The sequence below is a fragment of the Carcharodon carcharias genome, chromosome 21 (genome assembly GCF_017639515.1).
Source record: "Carcharodon carcharias isolate sCarCar2 chromosome 21, sCarCar2.pri, whole genome shotgun sequence".
Taxonomy (NCBI): Eukaryota; Metazoa; Chordata; class Chondrichthyes; order Lamniformes; family Lamnidae; genus Carcharodon; species Carcharodon carcharias.
In genome coordinates this window covers 37,477,025-37,498,707 of record NC_054487.1, presented here as the reverse complement: position 1 = coordinate 37,498,707, position 21,683 = coordinate 37,477,025, and the positions used below count along the sequence as shown (strand labels likewise).

General features: G+C 40.0%; 2 protein-coding genes across 8 annotated transcripts in view; one reads left to right on the top strand and one right to left on the bottom strand.

The window, feature by feature from the left end:
- The window catches only part of aass (aminoadipate-semialdehyde synthase), a 115,487-nt gene extending 101,084 nt beyond the window's left edge, over positions 1–14,403 (top strand). Inside the window, exons 24-26 of one of the 3 annotated variants that reach the window (XM_041215618.1) lie at positions 3,052–3,228; positions 4,715–4,833; positions 14,377–14,403. In XM_041215618.1, coding sequence (XP_041071552.1) covers positions 3,052–3,228; positions 4,715–4,830 — 293 coding nt within the window. In that variant the 3' untranslated portion in view covers positions 4,831–4,833; positions 14,377–14,403. Of the gene's footprint in view, positions 1–3,051; positions 3,229–4,714; positions 5,759–11,991; positions 13,130–14,376 lie in introns of those variants that run through there. The other 2 variants (XM_041215617.1, XM_041215615.1) reach the window with 2 other exon arrangements.
- LOC121293028 (receptor-type tyrosine-protein phosphatase zeta-like) overlaps positions 9,244–21,683 on the bottom strand; it is a 274,424-nt gene continuing 261,984 nt past the window's right edge. For 4 of the 5 annotated variants that reach the window (XM_041215610.1, XM_041215611.1, XM_041215613.1 and 1 more), the window contains 5 exons: positions 17,920–18,048; positions 16,544–16,690; positions 13,153–13,295; positions 12,425–12,560; positions 9,244–10,878 (listed from right to left, as the gene is read on the bottom strand). In XM_041215610.1, coding sequence (XP_041071544.1) covers positions 10,732–10,878; positions 12,425–12,560; positions 13,153–13,295; positions 16,544–16,690; positions 17,920–18,048 — 702 coding nt within the window. In that variant the 3' untranslated portion in view covers positions 9,244–10,731. Of the gene's footprint in view, positions 10,879–12,424; positions 12,561–13,152; positions 13,296–16,543; positions 16,691–17,919; positions 18,049–21,683 lie in introns of those variants that run through there. The other variant, XM_041215612.1, reaches the window with a different exon arrangement.

Here is a 21,683-nt window from a genome sequence, read left to right as displayed (position 1 = left end):
TGCCTGGCCTCTTCTATGCATCATTGGCACTGACCACCGATGCCACTGCCTCCCAAGCTGGATTGGTGAGCTTGCTGGACTTCCTGCAGCAAGAGCAGGTGTAGAGGACATCATGGTGGGCCTTGACCGCGTCCAAAAGGTATTCCATTGAGGCATTACTGAATTTGGAGGCTGCCGTTCTCTTGGTTTTCGGGGCCATGTCTTCAGAGGAGCAGTCCTGGGCTGCAGACATTAAGAACGCTGTGTGCGCCTGCATTTTAAATATGGCGCCTGGACTGAGGTAGCGGTGAGCTGGTGGCATGGTGGGTGAATCAGAGACTGCCCGCCAGCAATCTGGTGTGTTTCCAGTGCATGTGTGTTTAATCATGTGTGTAGCGGATGATATGGCACGAAAACCTGCCATAGTAGCCGGCAGGTAAAACACCAATTTTCACGCCCACCACCACACTTAGTGCAGGGAGTGGAAAATCCCACCCAACCTTTCAGGTTGAGATCACCTTTGAGCAGAACTGATGAAAGATTATGATAGATTATTTTGTGAGGTTTGATTGTGTTCTCATTATTTTGTAGTTTATTTCTGCTTCTGCATTGTACAAAAATAGCCATATCACCAAACACCTGAACCGATACTTTATTAAGACCATATCTTCTTGGTCAGATCTCAATAAACGAGCCAGTGCTCCTTGTTATCCTTTACCTAAAGTGCATCTAACTGATATCTGTGCTGAAATGCCAACCTGTTTACTCTGTATGTTTAATGTCATATTTCAAGAATAATTTTATAGCTTAATGCATGTAAAGTTCATAAAATCATAGGATAATATAGCACAGAAGAAGACCATTCAGCCTAATGAGTGCACTGGCTGATTCAAAGAGCCAACCCAGTTAGCCCCTCTCCCTGCTCTTTCCTCACACCTGTGCAATTCTCCTTTGGAGAATGAGGCATTGTGAGGGTCTGCTCTGGCATCCTGTCTGACAACTGGAAAAGCCCAGCTGGGTAAGTGGAAACGTGTCAATGTTAGTCAAAGGTACAATCTCACGTAGAGTCATAGAAGCGGAATCAATGCCACACAAAAGGAGGCCATTCAGTCCATTGAGTCCATGCTGGCTAATCCAATAGTCCCATTCCCTCAATCTATCCCTGTAGTCATGCAAGTTTATTTCCCAAGTGCTTATCCAAACTTCCTTTTGAAATCATTCATTGTCTCCCACCCTTGTAGGCAGTGAGTTCCAAGATATTACCACTCACTGTGCAAAAATGTTCTCACATCTCCCCAGTCTCTCTTGCTAAAGCCTAAAACATGTGTCCCCTGGATCTTGTACTTTAGCTAATAGGAACCACTTTCCTTTGTCTACCTTATCTAAATCTATCACAATCTTGTACATTTCTATTAAATATTCCCTTAATCTCCTCTGCTCCAAGGAGAACAATCCCATTTTCTCTAGCAAAACCATGTAGCTAAAATCTCTGGAACCATTCTGGTAAATCTCCACACCAGCAATAGTGGGGAACCAAAGTTGTAATGAGAGTCAGTAACTTTAACTTTAAATAATTAATATTAGTGAAGAAAAAGTGCTTGAAATCCCCAGGACCTGAAATCCCCAGGACCTGATTTGCCTACTACCAAGAGATGACTGCAGAGATAGTGGATGCATTGGTTTCAATCTTTCAAAATTCCTTAGATTTGAGAATGATCCTGTTGGATTGGAAGTTAGAAAATGTAACCCCTGCCCTTCAAGGAGGCAGGGAAAAATCGGGCAGGTAGGCTGACATCAAGAGTAGGGAAAATGCTAGATGTAATTTATTTAGATTTTCAGAAAGCATTTGATAAGGTGCCACACAAGAGGTGGTTGCACAAATTAGGGCTCATTGGATTCAGGGTAATATAATAGCTTGGATTGAGGACTGGTTGATGGACAGAAAACTGAGAATATGAATAAACAGGTCAACTTCTTAGATGAGAGGACCGAATATAATGCATCCATAGATGCTGATACAAAACTTGGTGAAAGTAAGCTATGAGGAAAATGTAAAGAGACTGCAAATGGATCAAAGTGTTGTAATTGAGCAAAATAATGGGAGATGGTATATAAGGTGCGTAAGTGTGAAATTATCCACTATGGTAGGAAGATTGGAAAATCAGAATATTATTTAAAAGATGAGGGACTAGTAAATGTTAGAATGCCGAGGGATTCTGGGGTCCTTGTACACAAATTGTAGAAGTTAACATGCAGGTACAATAAGCAATTAGCAAGGCAAATGGTATGTAAACCATTATTGCAAGGGAGTTGGAATACAAAAGTAAGGGATTCTTGTTGAAATTATATAGGACTTTAGTGAGACCATACCTGGAGTGCTGTGTGTACATACAGTTTTATTCTCCTTACCTAAGGAAGGATATACTTTGCCTTAGAGGTAGTGCAGCAAGGGTTCATTAGATTGATTTGTGGTTGAGAAACTTCTGTGTTGAATGGACCATTGCTGTCTGGAATTTAGAAAAATGAGAGATGATCTCATTGAAACCTATTAAATTTTGAGAGGGTGGAGGCTGCTTACCCTGCTTGAAGAGTCCAGATCTGGGGGTCATTGCCTCAGGATAAGGGGTTGACCATTTAAACTGAGATGGAGAAGAAAATTCTTCACTCAACAGTTGTGAATCTACTCAGAGGGCTATGGATGTTCACTTGATGAGTATATTCAAAACTGAGATCAAAGAGTTTTGGGCAGTAAGGCAATCAAGGGTTATGCGTATAGGGTGGTAAAGGGGACTTCATATGGAGTAGAAGCCATGATCTCAGGCTCAATGGACTGTGAGATCTACTCCTGCTCCTATATCTTGTTATAATAAATCGATATCACAGCTGTACTGGAGTGATCTGTCCATCCACGTTTAATGCATGGACTAAGATGTATTTACTCTGCTGATTTTCAGTGTGTTTCGGTGAGGGAAAGTGCAGCAGTGGTCCTATACCTTCAATACATACTTGAAAAATGGTTGTGATTCAAATTATACCACAGATCCGTTTGTGATATCTTCTCTTTTGTTTCAGCTCCTGGTGAAAGAGATCTGGTTGTCTTACGGAATGATGTTGGCATCAGACATGCTTCGGGTCAACTGGAAATTAAGCATGATAGCCTGGTGGTCTATGGTGATGTTGGTGGTTTCTCAGCAATGGCCAAAACTGTTGGCTTCCCTTGTGCTATTGGTGCCGAAATGGTCTTAGATGGTAAATCATTTTTGTTTCTTTGAACAGATTATTTTGCGAACATCTCACAAATGTTTCTCCCTATTAAAGGGGATTCTGCATACTTTTGTTTCTGTGGCAGTGTTGAAGAAGGTGAAAGGAATCCAGGGTCCTTGTGAAAATTGGCACAAGGAAACCAGAGACCCCAGCCAAATTAATATCACAGAACAATGGCTCCCCCTCAGTCACATTGGTACTGAAGTAGGGACACGTCAGCCTTGCTCTTAGAAGCTTGTGCATTCAAAGGATTTAGAGCCATAATCTGTGTTAACTCTTCAGTGCATTACTGAAAATGTGCTGTACTGTTGGAGGTGTCATCTTTCAGCTGACAGATATGTTGAGTCCCCTGTCCATTCAGGCAGATTTAAAGATTTCATCGCACTATTCTCTTGGTGTTCTGGGAAATGTTCCTCCCTCAACCAATACCATAAGAGCAGATTAACTTGTCATTTGTATCAGTTGTTGTTCCTGGGACCTTTGCACAAGTTGATTCTTGAATGCAATTGGAACAATGATTACAATACTAATTTGTGGGCTAAGAAGGATTATGGGGGAAAAATAGCAGTGCAGATGCCATTAATGATCAGCATTCAGCTTGCCGAAGTATTATCTACACATAAAATCTGTTCTGACAAATGAAAAGCATATCTATTCATAAACTAACTTTGAATAATGTGCCAGCTGCACACCATGATTCTTTATATATAGCTGCAGTATCTCAATCCTGGGCATGTTCCTATTTCAGAGAATACCAATTTGGTTAACGTGGAAAAAAAATGTATGATCTGAAATGATACCAAAACAAAGCTTATTACCATCAGGAACAGTTGGGGATTGTGGGGGCAGTGGGGGTTGGTTGTTGGGAGTGGCGACTTAATAGAGGCCTTTAAAATTATGATGGGGTTTGATTGGGCAAATGAACAGAACATATTTCCACTTGGAAGATCCAAAACAATGGGTCATAAGAAGAAAATTGTCGCCAATAAATCCAATAAGGAATTTAGGGGCAACTTCTTCACTAACAAGATGGTTAGAATGTGGAGCTTGTTGTCACATGGAGTAGTTGAGGAAAATGCCGTAGATGCATTTAAAAAGAAGTTGGATAAACAGATAAGAGAGAAATAGAAGATTATCCTGTTGGGATTATTTTGGAAGGAGGGTCATGGGGAGCATGAACTCCAGTTTCTGTGCTATAATTTCTACATCATTCTGTGTCAATTTTAAGTGATAGCGGTAAGAGTTATTCAGTTTGTAAGTGAGGTTGTTGGGTGTTAAAAGCCCGTGGTTATTAAACATACGAGGTACAAATATGTTTGTCTTCATTGTCCATTGATGACTGCCTTGCTCGAAGATTCTTTCTTCCCTTCCTGCTTTCCCCCCACCCTCACCAAAAAAAAATCACTGTGCTTGTGCCATTTGCTGCTTCCAATACCATTACAATGTTGAAATTTTATTGTATTTTTAACAGGTGAAATCTCCACTAAAGGGATGATTGGTCCATTGACCAAAGATATCTATCAACCAATTCTGGATCGCATCAAGACCGAAGGCATTTTTTATACTTCAAGCAGCACCTTTTCATGAAAGGTGGATTATTTTGTTACTGGAAAGTCATGCAGTAATATTCCAATCTTTATGTTTTCCATAGATTTTATGCACCAAAAACACATCGCATTTTTAACTGTAAATTTCAAATTGCTCCTGTGAAATTCTTCGCCCACTCGGTGCTACTGACCTTTGAGCCCAGACTACCAATTGGAGAGTATTTTGTGGTGTGGAGTCAATCATCATTAATTAAAGAATGGAACAATTAATGAAATTTAATCATCGATGCTGCTGCAAGTTGTGGTAATTAACTGTTAATAATCCTGGATTCATTTATGAAAACATTGTGACGTCAAACAGCTTTTCAGCTTTGTGAACAAAGTCCACCATTGTCTATCTGTTTCAATATGGCTTATAGTTTATTAGTAATACTTTGTGTGTGGAGTCTTCTGCCTGTACACATAGCTGCAAATCATGGAATTGTACTTGAGTACAGAAGGAAACCCAGTGTGCCAGTGTTAACTCCCCAACTAGATGTAACATCTTGATCCCACTTTCTTCTCCTTTTCCAGAAATGGAATGCAGACTCCTGCATCAAAAGACTTCACCAGAGCCCAGGGAGCCATACAATATCCAGCTATTAGCTGGAGCCCCATGTATCTTGCTCCTCTATCTCCTGCCCATTAATTGCTGGCCTACATGCATACTCCCTGTAGTGTAATAGCTAAATTCTAAGGAATACAACCCTAGTTTATAAAATCTCTCTTTGTAATTTAATCTTTGGAGTCCAGGTATCATTCTGGCAAATCTACACTGCACTGCCTCCAAAACCAATATTTTCTTCCTAAGGTGTAGTGCACGTAACATTATAGTGATCTAGGTGTGGTCTAACCAGGTCTTTTTATAGCTGTAACTTGATTTCTGATCCCCTGTATTTTAGTCCTCTAGATATAAAGGCTGGCATCTATTAGCCTTTTTGATTATTTTCTTTAACAGTTCACGACATTTTAATGATCTGCATACTTGGACCATCAAGTTTCTTTGAACCTCCGTTTCTAATTTCTCTCATTTAGAGAGTATCCTTTTTGGGTCCAAAGTGAATGACCTTACACTTGTATATGTTGAAATCCAATTGCTACAGTTTTGCCCATTTTCTTTATCTATTAATATCTCTTTGTAGTCTTATGCTTCCATCTACACTGCCTACAGTGCTGTCTATCGTTGTGTCATCGGCAAACTTGGATATGTGGCTTTCTGACCCATATTCCGCATTGTTAATAAATAAGGTGAATAGTTGAGGCCCCAACGCAGATCACTACTCATCACATCCTGCTGATTATAGTACCTTCCCTTTATGTCTACAGCTATTGACTGTTACTCAGTCAATTTCTTAACCTGATCAATAATCCAGAGATTATAAAAAAGATCCTGTTCTTGAATTTGGCTCTTAGGTCCTGGCACTGTCCAAACAGGACATTACACCTATTTTCCTTATGTTGTTGGATCCAACATGGACTACTACAACTGGATTTTCCCCCCACCCTCTCAAATATCCTTTCACTCCAGCTCAAAATGGTCCTCATCCAGATAACATATCATGCAATGAACAAAAACAGAATTACCTGGAAAAACTCAGCAGGTCTGGCAGCATCGGCAGAGAAGAAAAGAGTTGACGTTTCGTGTCCTCATGACCCTTCAACAGAACTGAGTGAATATTAGGAGAGGGGTGAAATATAAGCTGGTTTAAGGTGGGGGGGAGAGAAGTGGCAGGGTGGGGTGTGGTTGTAGGGACAAGCAAGCAGTGATAGGAGCAGATAATCAAAAGATGTCATAGACAGAAGAACAAAGAGGTGTTGAAGGTGGTGATATTATCTAAACGAATGTGCTAGTTAAGAATGGATGGCAGGACACTCAAGGTACAGCTCTAGTGGGGGTGGGGTGGAAAGGCTAACAGGGCATAAAAGATATAGATTTAAAAATAATGGAAATAAGTGAGAAAAGAAAAATCTATATAAATTATTGGAAAAAACAAAAGGAAGGGGGAAGAAATGGAAAGGGGGTGGGGATGGAGGAGGGAGTTCATGATCTAAAGTTGTTGAATTCAGCATTCAGTCCGGAAGGCTGTAAAGTGCCTAGTCAGAAGATGAGGTGCTGTTCCTCCAGTTTGCGTTGGGCTTCACTGGAACAATGCAGCAAGCCAAGGACAAACATGTGGGCAAGAGAGCAGGGTGGAATGTTAAAATGGCAAGCAACAGGGAGGTTTGGATCTTTCCTACGGACAGACCGCAGATGTTCTGCAAAGCGGTCGCCCAGTTTACGTTTGGTCTCTCCAATGTAGAGGAGACTGCATTGGGAGCAACAAATGCAGTAGACTAAGTTAGGGGAAATGCAAATGAAATGCTGCTTCACTTGAAAGGAATGTTTGGGCCCTTGGATGGTGAGGAGAGAGGAAGTGAAGGGGCAGGTGTTGCATCTTTTGCGTGGGCATGGGGAGGTGCCATAGGTGAGGGTTGAGGAGTAGGGGGTGATGGAGGAGTGGACCAGGATGTCCCGGAGGGAACAATCCCTACGGAATGCCATTGGGGGTGTGCCCAACACTCAAGTGAAGCAGCATTTCACTTGCATTTCCCCTAAATTAGTCTACTGCATTCATTGCTCCCAATGCGGTCTCCTCTACATTGGAGAGACCAAACGTAAACTGGGCGACCGCTTTGCAGAACACCTGCGGTCTGTCCGCAAGAAAGACCCAAACCTCCCTGTCACCTGCCATTTTAACATTCCACCCTGCTCTCTTGCCCACATGTCTGACCTTGGCTTGCTGCATTGTTCCAGTGAAGCCCAACGCAAACTGGAGGAACAGCACCTCATCTTCCGACTAGGCACTTTACAGCCTTCCAGACTGAATACTGAATTCAACAACTTTAGATCATGAACTCCCTCCTCCATCCCCACCCCCTTTCCATTTCTTCCCCCTTCCTTTTGTTTTTTGCAATAATTTATATAGATTTTTCTTTTCCCACTTATTTCCATTATTTTTAAATCTATATCTTTTATGCCCTGTGTTAGCCTTCCCACCCCACCCCCACTAGAGCTGTACCTTGAGTGTCCTGCTATCCATTCTTAATTAGCACATTCATTTAAATAATATCACCACCTTCAACATCTCTTTGTTCTTCTGTCTGTGACATCTTTTGATTATCTGCTCCTATCACTGCTTGCTTGTCCCTACAACCACAACCCCCCCACCATTTCTCTCCGCCCCCCCCCCACCCCACCTTAAACCAGCTTGTATTTCACCCCTCTCCTAATATTCACTCAGTTCTGTTGAAGGGTCATGAGGACTCGAAACGTCAACACTTCTCCGCCAATGCTGCCAGACCTGCTGAGCTTTTCCAGGTAATTCTGTTTTTGTTTCGGATTTCCAGCATCTGCAGTTTTTTGTTTTTATATCATCCAATGATCCTGCTTACAAAGGATGCCATCTGACTGCCCAATTATTGAATTTTGGGACAAACAAATTCAAGTTTCAGAGGTAGAATTGCCATTTTTTTCACTCAAGCAACATATATAAAACTAAGTACAAATTATCAGATATTAAAAGACATATGGGTTACGGACAGAGTCATTTACAGAGATTGCAAAAATGTGATTAACTTTGAGCTGGGCAACATACAGTGGTAGATTTAATACATCTATGTTTTAAGCATATTTTTGCAATGTGAGCTAGATGATACATGGAGGTTGTCCCGTCTTGAAGACATAAAGGAAAATACATATCTACGTCATCCTAGCTATTTTAGAAGATTATTATTTTTAAAATGGACAAAGGCTTTACTCTAACATGCCTGATAAGCCATGACTCATAGCAGAGGAATTTCTAATCTTCAGAAACCTTGTTACCTTTAAAGAAGTGCTAATAGCCCCCTGTGACTGCAGAAAATCAACTTCCAAAGAAATGCACCAACACTCTTTTACATTTCTAAAACAGAGCTGTTGCCAACAGAGACGGTATGTCTACAAGGACAAAAGGGCCCCTGACTCCTTTGTTAAACCTCTCAAGATTCCAGACCTGGAAAAACACATTCTTTGTCCAAAACCCAGAAGAAGTGGGAGGTATGTCACATTACCTCCATCAAGCTGCTAGAACCTGTAATATTGCCCAGGCAGCCTAACACCACCTAACAGGTAGCAGCAGAAAAAGCTCTGTCCAGGTACATTGCTTGCTCCTAACCTATACTGTGAACTACTGGTACATCCGAACTCGGTATCTGGGCCTATAAGATTAATGGATCTCTGCATGCCCTCTTCCATCAGGGAAGTCCTCAATTCTGGAAAGATGGATCACCCTGCAACAGTTTTAGCCTGCTAACCTCTGAAGGAATATGCCACAGGATTTTTGATGCTGGACTCACGTGAAATCATAACTCTTATTTTTATTGTGGTCTTGCCCTGTACCCTTTCTTTCCCTTATCCCTCTTTTATTGTACGCAAAAAGTGGCGGATGTTGTGAAACCCCTTCCCATGTTTTGTGTGTGAAATAAACACACCTTCTTACTTTACCTTATCGAGTTTGCTGTAGGGTTTGGAGGTTTGGATCACTCCAAACTGAAGGGTTGAGAAAACTACCACTTATAAAGGGGGGAATCAGAAATCAAAAACACCTTTCTCTTTACAGACAGGTAGTGAAAGGAGATATTAGGGCTGCTTAAATTAATCCCCCTCCTGCCCGTAACAAAGTTAAACTCCAAACGGTATTTACATAGTACAAAAAGATTATTTTATTAATATTTTTCGTTCCAGAGTTTCATTATTGTAATTGACATTTTTAATTCTGTATTTTGATCAGACATTAAACGCAGCACTGATATTGGGCAGGTGCTTTTAGAAGTCGAGATGTTCCAAAGCTTCTGCAGAGCTGGAAGTTAATCTTGAACTCCAAAAATGTTGACAGATGTGCATCACATAGTTATTGGCACATCCCCAATAATGGCAGCCAGTACTAATCAGATGATAAACCTTATATTTTAATTCTTCTGCAGTAGCCATAATGTAAAAATATCAGTCATAACCAAATTACACATCATCTGGATCTTTTCTCTGAAAATTCTGTCTAGAACTTACTATTCCTGTTGCACAAGTAGTGTTAAAATTGCATGCCGTTATTTGTAAAATCACATCAAATAAGTCATTAATAAACATCTGACATGAGATTTAGAATCAAAGCTGAATTAAACAGACATATTTAAACATTAATAAAATGCCAGCTACAACAACCATGTAGTCAGAACATCAAAAAAGACTAGAAAAGACTCTGTAGTAAAATATAAAAATCTAGAATTATAAATAGAAATTTGGTCCATGGACAGGTTCATTGTTCTACTATTTACATTATGTATTAGAAGATTAATTTTCTTTCTTTAACAATATGACGTCCACATTATCCAGACTTAATCAATGCTGAAACTTATTTCTGTACATTCAGTATCTTGCTTGGGCACTGCTGAATGTTGGTCTTTAAAAGGTGTTGACATCATGGAAAACAGAGAGAAAAGTCTTAGGCAGCAGCACTCTAGTAACCATTGATGTTGCAGTCAATATTATCTTTTGGAAACCTCTTTAGAAGACACTGTCATGGATACATCCTCCCACCCCCCTCCCCCCAACACTAACTCTGATAAAGACTGGAAGCAGACCATGGGACTTGACACTGAACATGCTACAGCGAACATCAGCCAGGCCAGCGTGATGCAAATGGGACATTCACACACCGCACAACAATTTCTGCTCACAATTTTTTTTATATAAAGGCACCCACAGGTCAATGTCCACTGGTGCCACAAAATGGATACCAGGATTTTACAATGGATACCTGTATAGTTAACAAGATATTAAATAGGATTGTGTTTTTCTCCTGTGTTGTTGAAGATATTTCTTGCACTGTTACACCAGAGATTCCATGCTTTCTGCTCCATTACAGTCATTGGCAGACATGACCAGGCCATTGGTTTCCAATGTAGTTGCAGGGCTTTCATCTTCTCTTGTGCTGACCAGGCTGAGGACAGCTTTGTATAAAAACTGGAACTGATCCTGTAGAGAGTGAACAGACATTATTATTCCTGTAATATTTTTGACAATCACCGCAACTGGGTCAGAATTGCCTCAACACAATGGTGGTCTTTTTGCTCTTCGCTCCAAAACAACATTTTGAGAGTATAAGTGCAAAGAGCTTATGTTGAACTCATGTAAGACACTAGTTTGGCCTCAGCTGTAGTATTGCATCCAGTTCTGCATACCACACTTTAGGAAGGTAGTGAAGGTATTGGAAAGAATGCAGAAAAGATTATCAGGAATGGTTCCAGGTTGAGGAACTTCAGTTATGAAGATAGATTGGAGAAGTTAAGACTGTTTCCCTTGGAGAAAGAAGGCTGTGAGGAGATTTGATAGAGGTATTCAAAATCATGTGGGGTCTGGACAGCATAGATGAGGAGAAACTGTTCCCACTCATGAAAGAATCGAGAACAAGAGGGCACAGATTTAAAGTAATTGGTAAAAGAATCAAAAGCAACATGAGGAAATACTTTTTCATGCAGCAAGTGGTTAAGATCTAGAATACATTGAGAGTGTAGTGAAGGTGAGCTCAAAGGAAGCATTCAAAAAGGAATTAGGTTATTATCAAAAAAGGAAGAATGTGCAGGTTATGGGGGGAAAGGCAGGAGGTGGCACTAAGTGAATCACTCATTTAGAGAATCAGTGCAGACAAATTGAGCCGAATGGCCTCCTTCTGCCTGTAACATTTCTGTGATTCTGTGAAAATGCAAAATGGCTGCTGGTATACACCTAGTTACTTAATATTGTTGGAAGTCTATTCAACGACATCAAAAATCCAATTCTCTATTTCCCTCCTTTTGAGTTTCCAAGTAAGTGAAATAAAAATAATTAACTCATTTTACTATGGATACAGAATTATTATATGATCACTTACTGGAAGGTTTTAAATTTTTTTTTCTTAGTATGTATTCTGTAAATTGCTAGCAGCTCACCCATGGATATGCTCACAGAAAACGTGGGCTCAGGGCAGAGTGCTGATGTTTAGCTGCTATCTGTGGGAATTCACGCAGATCAGGGCAATTGCAAGAATTGTGATCACTTCATCTCCCAAATATATCAGCAAGTTTCAGTATTCCTGTATTCTCTTTATAGGAGATCTGGTTTGAAGATGCAGCTCCTCCAACAAAGGCCCATCAAGCTCAGTTCAGAACTCTTATATCCCAAGGTATATTTAGGGTCACAATCTGAATAAAACTGCTCTGCAGCCACAGCAATCTGCCTGAACACCAGCACAGAAGGCACCTTAGGAGGACTGATCTATCTTGCCATCAACATCATCCAACCCACCCTCCCCCATTGAAGCACACTACCCACATAGGCTAAGAAGAATCCAACACATGGTGAGACCAAAGAAACAAACACTGTCAGTGTTCTTTCACATTACCTACCAGTGATCCCCAGACAGGGTACCAGGTTATCTTTCATTTTGCACCAATCCCAGTCTTATTCTTAAATATGCTTTGAAAATGTTTTGTCAAAAATAGTAAAGAACGCTTCATTTACTGAGTGGTGTTTAGTGACTTACAATATCAGTGAAGACACCAGGCCTCATTAAATTAATCATTTTAGCCACTTGGTAAACATCCACTGAGTTTTCACTCTCATGCTGATGCATCAGTTTAGTCAAAGCACAGAAGGTACCAGCTGTTATTCCACCATGTCTATTGAAAGAAATAAAGATGAGTTTTAGACTTTTTATACACACACACACACACACACACACACATAGTGCAGTCAATAATAAAATCTTCATATCCCTTGGGCTTCATACTTGCAGTGAAGCAACTGCAGTCTAGTCCAATAACAAGTTCACAGTCAATCCAATGAACATTAAACTTTATTTCAAATCAGAAATGCCCTAGAATGATGCACACATTACCAACTTGGATTAAAGCCTATGTTCTACTGAGAATTCTTGTCTTCCCCTCAGCCAGGTGCAGTATAATCATACTGCTGTCAGGAACAGCAAGAGTATTAACAAGCTTGGCCTGAGAGGAGGAGAATCCCCTTGCAGCAGCTGACAGACCAGTCACTCAACCGAATCTATTCAGATACCTCCAAATCATGCATTTCTTCAGGAACCAATGAAACACTAAAAACTAGGCAGAATACCCACCCCATTTTGGGGGTTTTTGTAAAAGCAGCAACTGGATGCACTTGACAGTTTCCATTTCTGAGAAGGTGTTTTCATGAAGAGGCTTCTATTTTGTGAATGGTTTAAACTTAGAAAGGATAACAAGGAAAAAGACATACTCATCATGGACAATTGTTGGCCCGTCCCTAGTAGCAGCTTCTTCTTGTATTATGTTGAGGAGCTCAAAGGTTTTTCTTATAGGACCATCTGGATTTGGCCACTTTGGAGACTGGTAGTGCCTCACTTCAAGCACAAAGTCATCCTGTGTAGAGGCAATTATTTAAAAAAAATTACTTTCCATATAGCTCCATTATTCAATAGCAGAATGTGTACTTTTAATAGAGTGAGATGAAGGTTTTTTTGCTGCACTACCTAAAAGTGGAGCCATCACAGGACACACTACATCCTTGCCTGTGAACAGTCAAAACTCATCTTAATGATGCTGTCAAATTCAAAGGCTTAAGTCTCAGACCTCTGACTTCTGCATTGTGAAATTGCCATCTAATTAAGCAATATGTCTCAGGATATTTTTAAGCATCACTGATGCATTTTGATGCATTACGAACTTCACAGCAATTCCAATTAGAGGGAAAATATATTCTAATAATAGTCTTGACCTACGTTGGAAACAAACTACTACATTAACATATGCTCAGACAGATGCCTCTCAGTGATTAGGGTATTGTTCCAAATAGTGTTCTATCTTGTAAACTTTAGGGGTTGGCAACTTCTTGCCTCTTGCTCATCTCTGATTTATGCCACTCTACCATTTGTGGCCCTGCCACCAGCTGCTTTGCATTTATTAGTGCCTTTAACATAACAAAGCATCCAAGGTGCTTCACAGGAGCAATAGCAAAATTTCACACTGAAACCACACCAAAGAGGTATTAGGACAGGTGATCCAAAGCTTGGTGCAGGGGGTTTAGTAAGTTAATTACAGAGCTTAGGGCCTAGGTAGTTGAAGTGATGGCCAACAAAGGTGGAGTGATGAACACTGGGGCTGTGCTGGAGGCCAGGATTGGAATATATATGGTTTTTTTTTCAGATTACTTGCTCTTGGTGGGAACAAAAGAATCTCACTGAAATTAAACCACAATTTTAACAATAAACATATATGTTGCCTTGTTTAAGCTCCGTAATTGTTCTTATGTGGAAAAAATCTGAAGTAAAAATAACTATGTAATCCAACAGTAAGCATGAGAATAAGAGAAACAAAATGTAAAGTAATGTGGTTAAATCGTTAATGGCTCATGTACACTGGGTATTTACACTGGGTCATGACTTCCATTGCAAGGACTATCTGAAACAAGTAAATAATGCATTGTTTTCATTTTATATTATAGGGAAGGAATTCTGGAGCACTTAATGAATATTTTTGAAACAATAATGAATGGAAATTAAACAAATCTTATATTTTCTCATTTGTACTCCAATAGTTTAGATTTCCTCTGCTGGGGTGGTGAAAATCTCAGAGAAACAAATGGATGCTGATCATTGATGGAAACAGCAAATGCACAAGTAATCACACATTTAATCAGACTGTAATGGGAGGTGATGGTCATAGTTAGTAAAATAGAAGCTCATTTAACCCAAGATATTTTTAACTAAACCTGATATTTTTCATTTTCCTCCACTAATAATTTGCTCTTTACCCCTCGTCTCCTGAAGCCACATGATCCTTTCAAATCAGAACATTGCAGATACTGGGAATCAGAAATAAAAACAGAACATGCTGGAAATACCCAGCAGGTGAGGCAATATCGGAGGAGTGAAAAACAGAGTTAACTTTTCAGGCCTGTGACCTTTCAACATAATGAGAGGTCAGAAACCTGAAATGTTAACTCTGAATCCTTGTTGGGTTACAGTTGCATTTGAGCTGGCCTGTCTGTTTATCTTCCGCATGGTTGTACTTCCTGTGTTAGTCTCGACAGGGAGGGCAGGTAAACCATTTGGCTGTGGAAGGCATCACAAGTGAAACTGTTCAAAAGCATGCATCGCACAGCAGAGTGATCAGGAGTGAGACGCCTGGCTAATTTTTCCCTTCTCTAAATCAGGGCCAATGATTGTGCCCCTTACACCATCCAAACTTGAAAGGGCTAATTCAGCTCAGGCTGTGGGACAAATATAGAGGACTTCCTCAGCCTGTAAGGCTCAAAAGATTTGTGTTCTCATGATTGCCTATTATTTTACTTCAGGGATACCCTACAAAAGATGTCTTACCCAAATTGCTTCCAAAGGATAGTTGGAAGGAATAAAGCAATGGTGTGAAGAATGGCCAAGACAGAGGCTGATGTGCACATATCTCATTTTCTAATGTACAGTATGATGTAGCCAATCAGTAGAACATGCTTGCCCTGTGCTCTTGACCATTTGGTGAAAAGGTCCACAGGCAACAGAAACCACCTATTAAATTAACCAGCAACAGAAAAATGCTAAGACGCTCAACAGGTCAGGCAGCATTGCCAAGAAAGCACAAGCCAGTTGGTGTTTCAGATGTATGCCCTCAGAAGGGGAAGGGTCAGGACACATGGCATAGAACATCTGTAAAATGCTCAGGCTGGCGATTAAGAAATGGTTAAGGGGCAAAAGGATAAGCAATAGAAGCATGCTGAGAGAAATCAAATATATATATCAGATACAGTGTGAGAAGAGCTAACATGGAATAGCTAAGGGGAAAAGGAAGCTTGAAGTGGCAAAGTGCAGCAGGCTCCAGTTACCCAGGAATTGAGTGGATGAAAAGAAAGTATGTCTTCAGTGAAGCTGCTATCCATCCTACCTGGTTATTAACTGGACCAGATGCTTTCAAATTACAAAAAAAAACATTTCTAATGCTATGGTGGTGCAGAATAAATGATTTAATTTAAATATAATCATGAAGCTTATTGTAAAAGGAGTGCTGCACTGCTGGAGGTGCCATCTTTCAGATGAGACCTTATACCAAGGCCCCACCTGCCCTCTCAGATGGATGTAAAAGATCCTGCAGTGCTATTTCAAAGAAGAACAGGGAAATTCTCCCCAGTGTCCTGGTCAATGTTTATCCCTCAATCAACATCACTACAACAAAATTGTCCAGTTATTGTTATCTCATTATTGTTTGTGAGCTTGCTGTGTGCAAATCGGATGCTGTGTTTCCTACCTTACAATAGTGATTACACTTCAGAAGTATTTTCTTGGCACCGAATTGCTTTGGGAACTTCTGAGGTCAGGTGCCAGTTTTAATTTTTCTCATGCAGATTTAACACTATGAATTGACAGCATCAGATTAAATGTGCTTTTTCTTTCCATTGCCCTATGTTTTCTTTTTATTCAGTTGTAGAGCTATTGAAAGGGTAGGTTGCAGAACTTAAAACCCATACACTGATTTATTTAATGTTTCCAGTCACTTCAGGGAAGCATTATCTGTTGCTGGGAAATGCAGTTGTGGATTGTGTTCTAAGATAAACTACATTTCACCAGCCACATAACTAAATCACTTTTCCCTTCTTGGCTCACTAATTTTTGGTATTTTACCTGGGTTGCTTCCAGAATGAAATCGTGGATGACGAGCTGTTCCTCGTTGGAAAGACAGAGATGGCTCTGGTTGATCAGGCTCACTGTAAATGCTTCACAATTCATGGGTTCTTCTTTCCTTGGCCAGTACACAGATTCAGTCTCAGTCTGCAAAATAGCAACCACATAGTGTTTATCTCCACACACATAACCTTCATCTGTAAGCAGCCACAGAGATAAGAATTTATTCCACAACCAGAATTTTGTTTAAGGAATTCTCTCAGAAGCTCCTAGAGAACAATCAGGGACTGATTTAAAATAGGAGTAGAACTCTTACCCTAATCTGATGATGACCTGCCACAGTACTGTCCTATTCAAGCCAAGCATTAGTCAACTCACTGTCAAGCAGTAGTTGCATTTTTTTTTGCCATTCATGTTTTTTAAGATAGGACTAACTTTAACTCTACACTTCTTGTAATCTTCCAAAATATCTAAATCTGATTTGTTTGATCACGAGCATCATTAAATTGAATAAAGGAAGTATACATTTCTTCATAGAAGTATTCAGCTGTGGTTCACCAGCACTCTCACCTCTGAATTAAAAGGCTGTGGGGTCAAGTCCTGTTCTAGGGGGTTGAGCACAAAAAATTATGTTGAGGGGGCACTGTTGGGAGGGTTATATTTCAAATGAGAGTCAAACTGAAGCCATGTCTGCCTTCTCAAGTGGATGAAAAAAATCAGATGCCACTATTTTGAAGAAGAGCAGCGCAGTTCTCCCTGGTGTTCTGGCCAATTTTATCCCTGAGCCAATATCACTGCAACAGATTATCCGGTCATTATCTCATGTTTTCCTTACCTCCTGTTTTCCTCAGCAGAAAAATTGCCAAGGTACTGAGGAAATCTTGTTTCCACAATTCTTCTGTCAAAGATCCAGTGGGTGAGCTGGAGATTTTTTTTGCAGTGAATATTGTATGCAGCAAGAGCACTGGTCAGAAGCATGTAAAAAAACTCACTCCAGTTTTCCCAACAATATGCTAATGACTGAATCCTATCTCAATCTGGTACTGTATTGTCATTGCACACTAAGGCACTCAGAGTACAGAAATGAAGGGTGTTACTGTGGCAAAACTTAATCATCATTCAGAAATACCACTGCCACATGTTTAGGTTGGATTGTGATAAACTAATACCTGTGACTTGGATTCGCAATGTTTATACAGCTGAATTTGCCCCCTTCTACGAGCAGACTTAGGCCTTTTTCTGTGTGTGTGTTAAAGGTTCTTCCACAGGGTTATATAGCTGAGTCCAGTAGTGAAAATATCTATGAGCTGGCTCTCAAAATTCCAAATTAAAATAAGCCAACATAAATGAACTGAAAATAAAACAAGAGTCCATACCAGCCCTTGGTTATCTGGTAGCATGACAATAATTCGAGCGTTGTAGTCCCATATCATTTTCCAAAAGTCCTTTGTGGTATGTGGCATTGGATGTTGGGTAATGATGAACTCATTACTTTGATGAAATCCCTGGAATTAAAGGTAAAGCAAGGTACAAATGCACAAGAATGATCTCTGGAATACAAATCCATCAGGTAATATTCACATCATCTTGCAGCACATTCAGAATGATAAAAACAGAACAAAATGAGATAAAGCAGACTCAATGCTGGTACAGTGGAGTCTTCTAACCAGCTGGCATTATGTATTTAGGCAGCATGTGTGTTGGAGTGCAATGTTTGGCACTTGGACCGTAGTAGAGCTTTTAACACCCCAGTGCAGTACTGAGGGAGTGCTGCACTGCTGGAGGTGCCATCTTTCAGATGAGACCTTATACCAAGGCCCCACCTGCCCTCTCAGATGGATGTAAAAGATCCTGCAGTGCTATTTCAAAGAAGAACAGGGAAATTCTCCCCAGTGTCCTGGTCAATGTTTATCCCTCAATCAACATCACTACAACAAAATTGTCCAGTTATTGTTATCTCATTATTGTTTGTGAGCTTGCTGTGTGCAAATCGGATGCTGTGTTTCCTACCTTACAATAGTGATTACACTTCAGAAGTATTTTCTTGGCACCGAATTGCTTTGGGAACTTCTGAGGTCAGGTGCCAGTTTTAATTTTTCTCATGCAGATTTAACACTATGAATTGACAGCATCAGATTAAATGTGCTTTTTCTTTCCATTGCCCTATGTTTTCTTTTTATTCAGTTGTAGAGCTATTGAAAGGGTAGGTTGCAGAACTTAAAACCCATACACTGATTTATTTAATGTTTCCAGTCACTTCAGGGAAGCATTATCTGTTGCTGGGAAATGCAGTTTTCAGTGAAAGCTGTAATCAAATTTTGGATATAGAGGATAGTTTTGTAAAATACATCCACAAATCTATACAAAAAAAGACTAAATGCTTCATGACAGCCACTCATCATTTGGTTGCGGAGAATACAAGAACACAAGAATTAGGAGCAGAAGGCCATTTGGCCCCTCAAGCCTGCTCCACCATTTGATAAGATCATGGCTGATCTAATTGTCTTTCCTGTCTGTCCCCATAATCCTTAATCCCCAGTTTGATCAAAAATCTACCTAACTCAGCCTTGAATATATTCAATGACCCAGTCTCCACTGCTTCCTTGGGAAAGAGAATTCTACACACTCATGACCCTCTGAGAGAAAAAAATTCTCCTTATCTCAGTTCTAAATGGGAGACCTCTAATTTTTAAACTGTGTCCCCTAGTTCTACACTCCCCTACAAGGGTAACATCCTCCAAGTATCCACCCTGCCAAATCGCTGCAGAGTCTTCTATGTTTCAGTAAGATCACCTCACCTTCTTCTAAACTCCAACAAGTATAAACCCAACTTTTCCTCACAAGATAATCCCTTCATCCCGAGAATTACTTGAGTGAACCTTCCCTGAACTACTTCTAATGCAATTATATAAGGAGAGCAAAACTGTGCACAGTAGTCCGGATGCGGTCTAATTAAGGCCCTGCAAATCTGTAGCAACATTTCCCAGCTTTTGTACTCGATTCCCACTGCAATAAACAACAACATTTTATTTGTCTTCTTGATCACTGCTGTACTAACTTTTTTGATTCATGTACCAGGAGACCCAGATCCCTCTGTACCTTAGAGTTCTGCTATCTTCATTTAAATAATATGCTGCTTTTCTATTCTTCCTGCCAAAGTGGACAAATTCACATTTTCCATACTTCATCTGCCAATTTTTTCTCACTCACCTAACCTTTCCAAATCCCTTTGCAGACACTATGTTCTCTTGACAATTTACTTGCCGGCCATCTTTACGTCTTCGGCAAATTTAGCTATCTGACAGTTCGGTCCTTGCATTCAAGTCATTGATGTAGATTGTAAATAGTTGAGGCCCCAGCACGAATCCCTGTGGTACTCACTGGTTACAGCTTGCCAATGCAAAAATGACCTATTTATCCCTAATCCCTGCTTCCTGTTAGCTAACCAATCCTCCATCCATGCTAATATGTCATTCCCTACACCATGAGCACTTATTTTGTGTAGTGACCTTCGATATGGCATGTTGTCGAATGCTTTTTGGGAATCCAAATAAACTACAGCTAAAAGCTCTCCTTTATCTATCTTGTTTGTTACTTCCTCAAATAAGTCTAATAAATAAGTCAAACATGATTTCCCTTTCATAAAACCATGTTGACTCTGCCTGACCAAATTATGCTTTTCTAAATGTCTTACTATTACCTCCTTAATAATGGATTCTAGCATTTTCCCTATGTCAGACGTTAGGCTAACTGGTCCATAATCTCCTGCTTTCTGTCTCCCTCCTTTCTTGCATACAAGTGTTACTTTAGCAACTTTTCAATCCGCTAGGAGCTTTCCAGAATGTGAGGAATTTTGGAAGATCACAACTAATGCATCTACAACCTCTTTATTCACTTCTTTTACCACTCTAGGATTAAAGCTATCAGGTCCAGGGGACTTGTCAAACTTTAGTTCTAATAATTTTTCCCAGTAGCTTTCCTTTAGTGATTGTGATTGTATTAAGTTCCTCCCTCCCTTTTACCTCTTGATTTTCAAGTATTCTAAGTATGGTTTTGTGCCTTCTATAGTGAAGACAGATACAACACTTCTGTTCAACACTTAAGCCATTTCTTGTTTCCCATTATTAATTCTCCAGTCTCACCCTCTAAGAGGTCAACACCCACTTAAGTTACTTTTTTCCTTTTTAAATACTTGTAGAAATCCTTATATATTCTACCTAGTTTTCTCTCATACTCCCTCCTTTTTTTAAAATCTTTTGCAGAGAGTTATGGATTATCTCCTTAAACGTCTGCCACTGTTTCTCTACTGTCCTATCTTTTACTCTATTTACTCAGTTCACTTTAGCAAATTCTGTCTTCATGCCCCTGTAATTACCTTTATTAAAGTTTAAGACATTAACTAAACTTAGAACCACACTTCTCTCATTCAAACTGAATGTGAAATTCTATCATGCTTTGATCACTGCTGAGGACTCCTTTACTATGAGGCCACTCCTGCCTTATTGCAAGTTACCAGGTCTACAGAAGCCTGCCCCCTGGTTGGTATCAGAACATACTGCTCTAAAAAATTATCCTAAATACACTCGATGAACTCATCTTCCAGGCTACCATTCCCAATATGGATTTATCCAAACTACATCAAAATTAAAATAACCCATGATATTGAAGTTCCCTTCTTACAAGCCCCCATTATTTCTCCTGTATACGCTGTCCTACAGTGTTGTTACTGTTAACAGGCCTGTAAACTGCTTCCACAAGTGTCTTCTTACCTTTTCTATTCCTTATCTCTACTCAAACTGATTCTACATCTTGATCTTCTGAACTAAGGTCATCCCTCAGTACTGAACTAATGGCATCCTTAATTAACAAAGCTACCCCACCATCTTCTCCTAATTTTCTGTCCTTCTGAAATGAATGTTTAGGTCCCAGCTTTGGTCACCTTGGAACTATATCTCTGAAATGGCTACCAGGTCGTACATATTTATCTCTATTTGTGTTATCAATTCATCTGTTTTGTTATGAATGCTGACCTCATTCAGATACACCCTGTAATCTCAGCGAGGGCCAGTAAAATTGATGGTTTTACCAGTCAATTCCAGAATTTATAGGAACAGAAATCAAATGCAAGGGGAAAGGACAA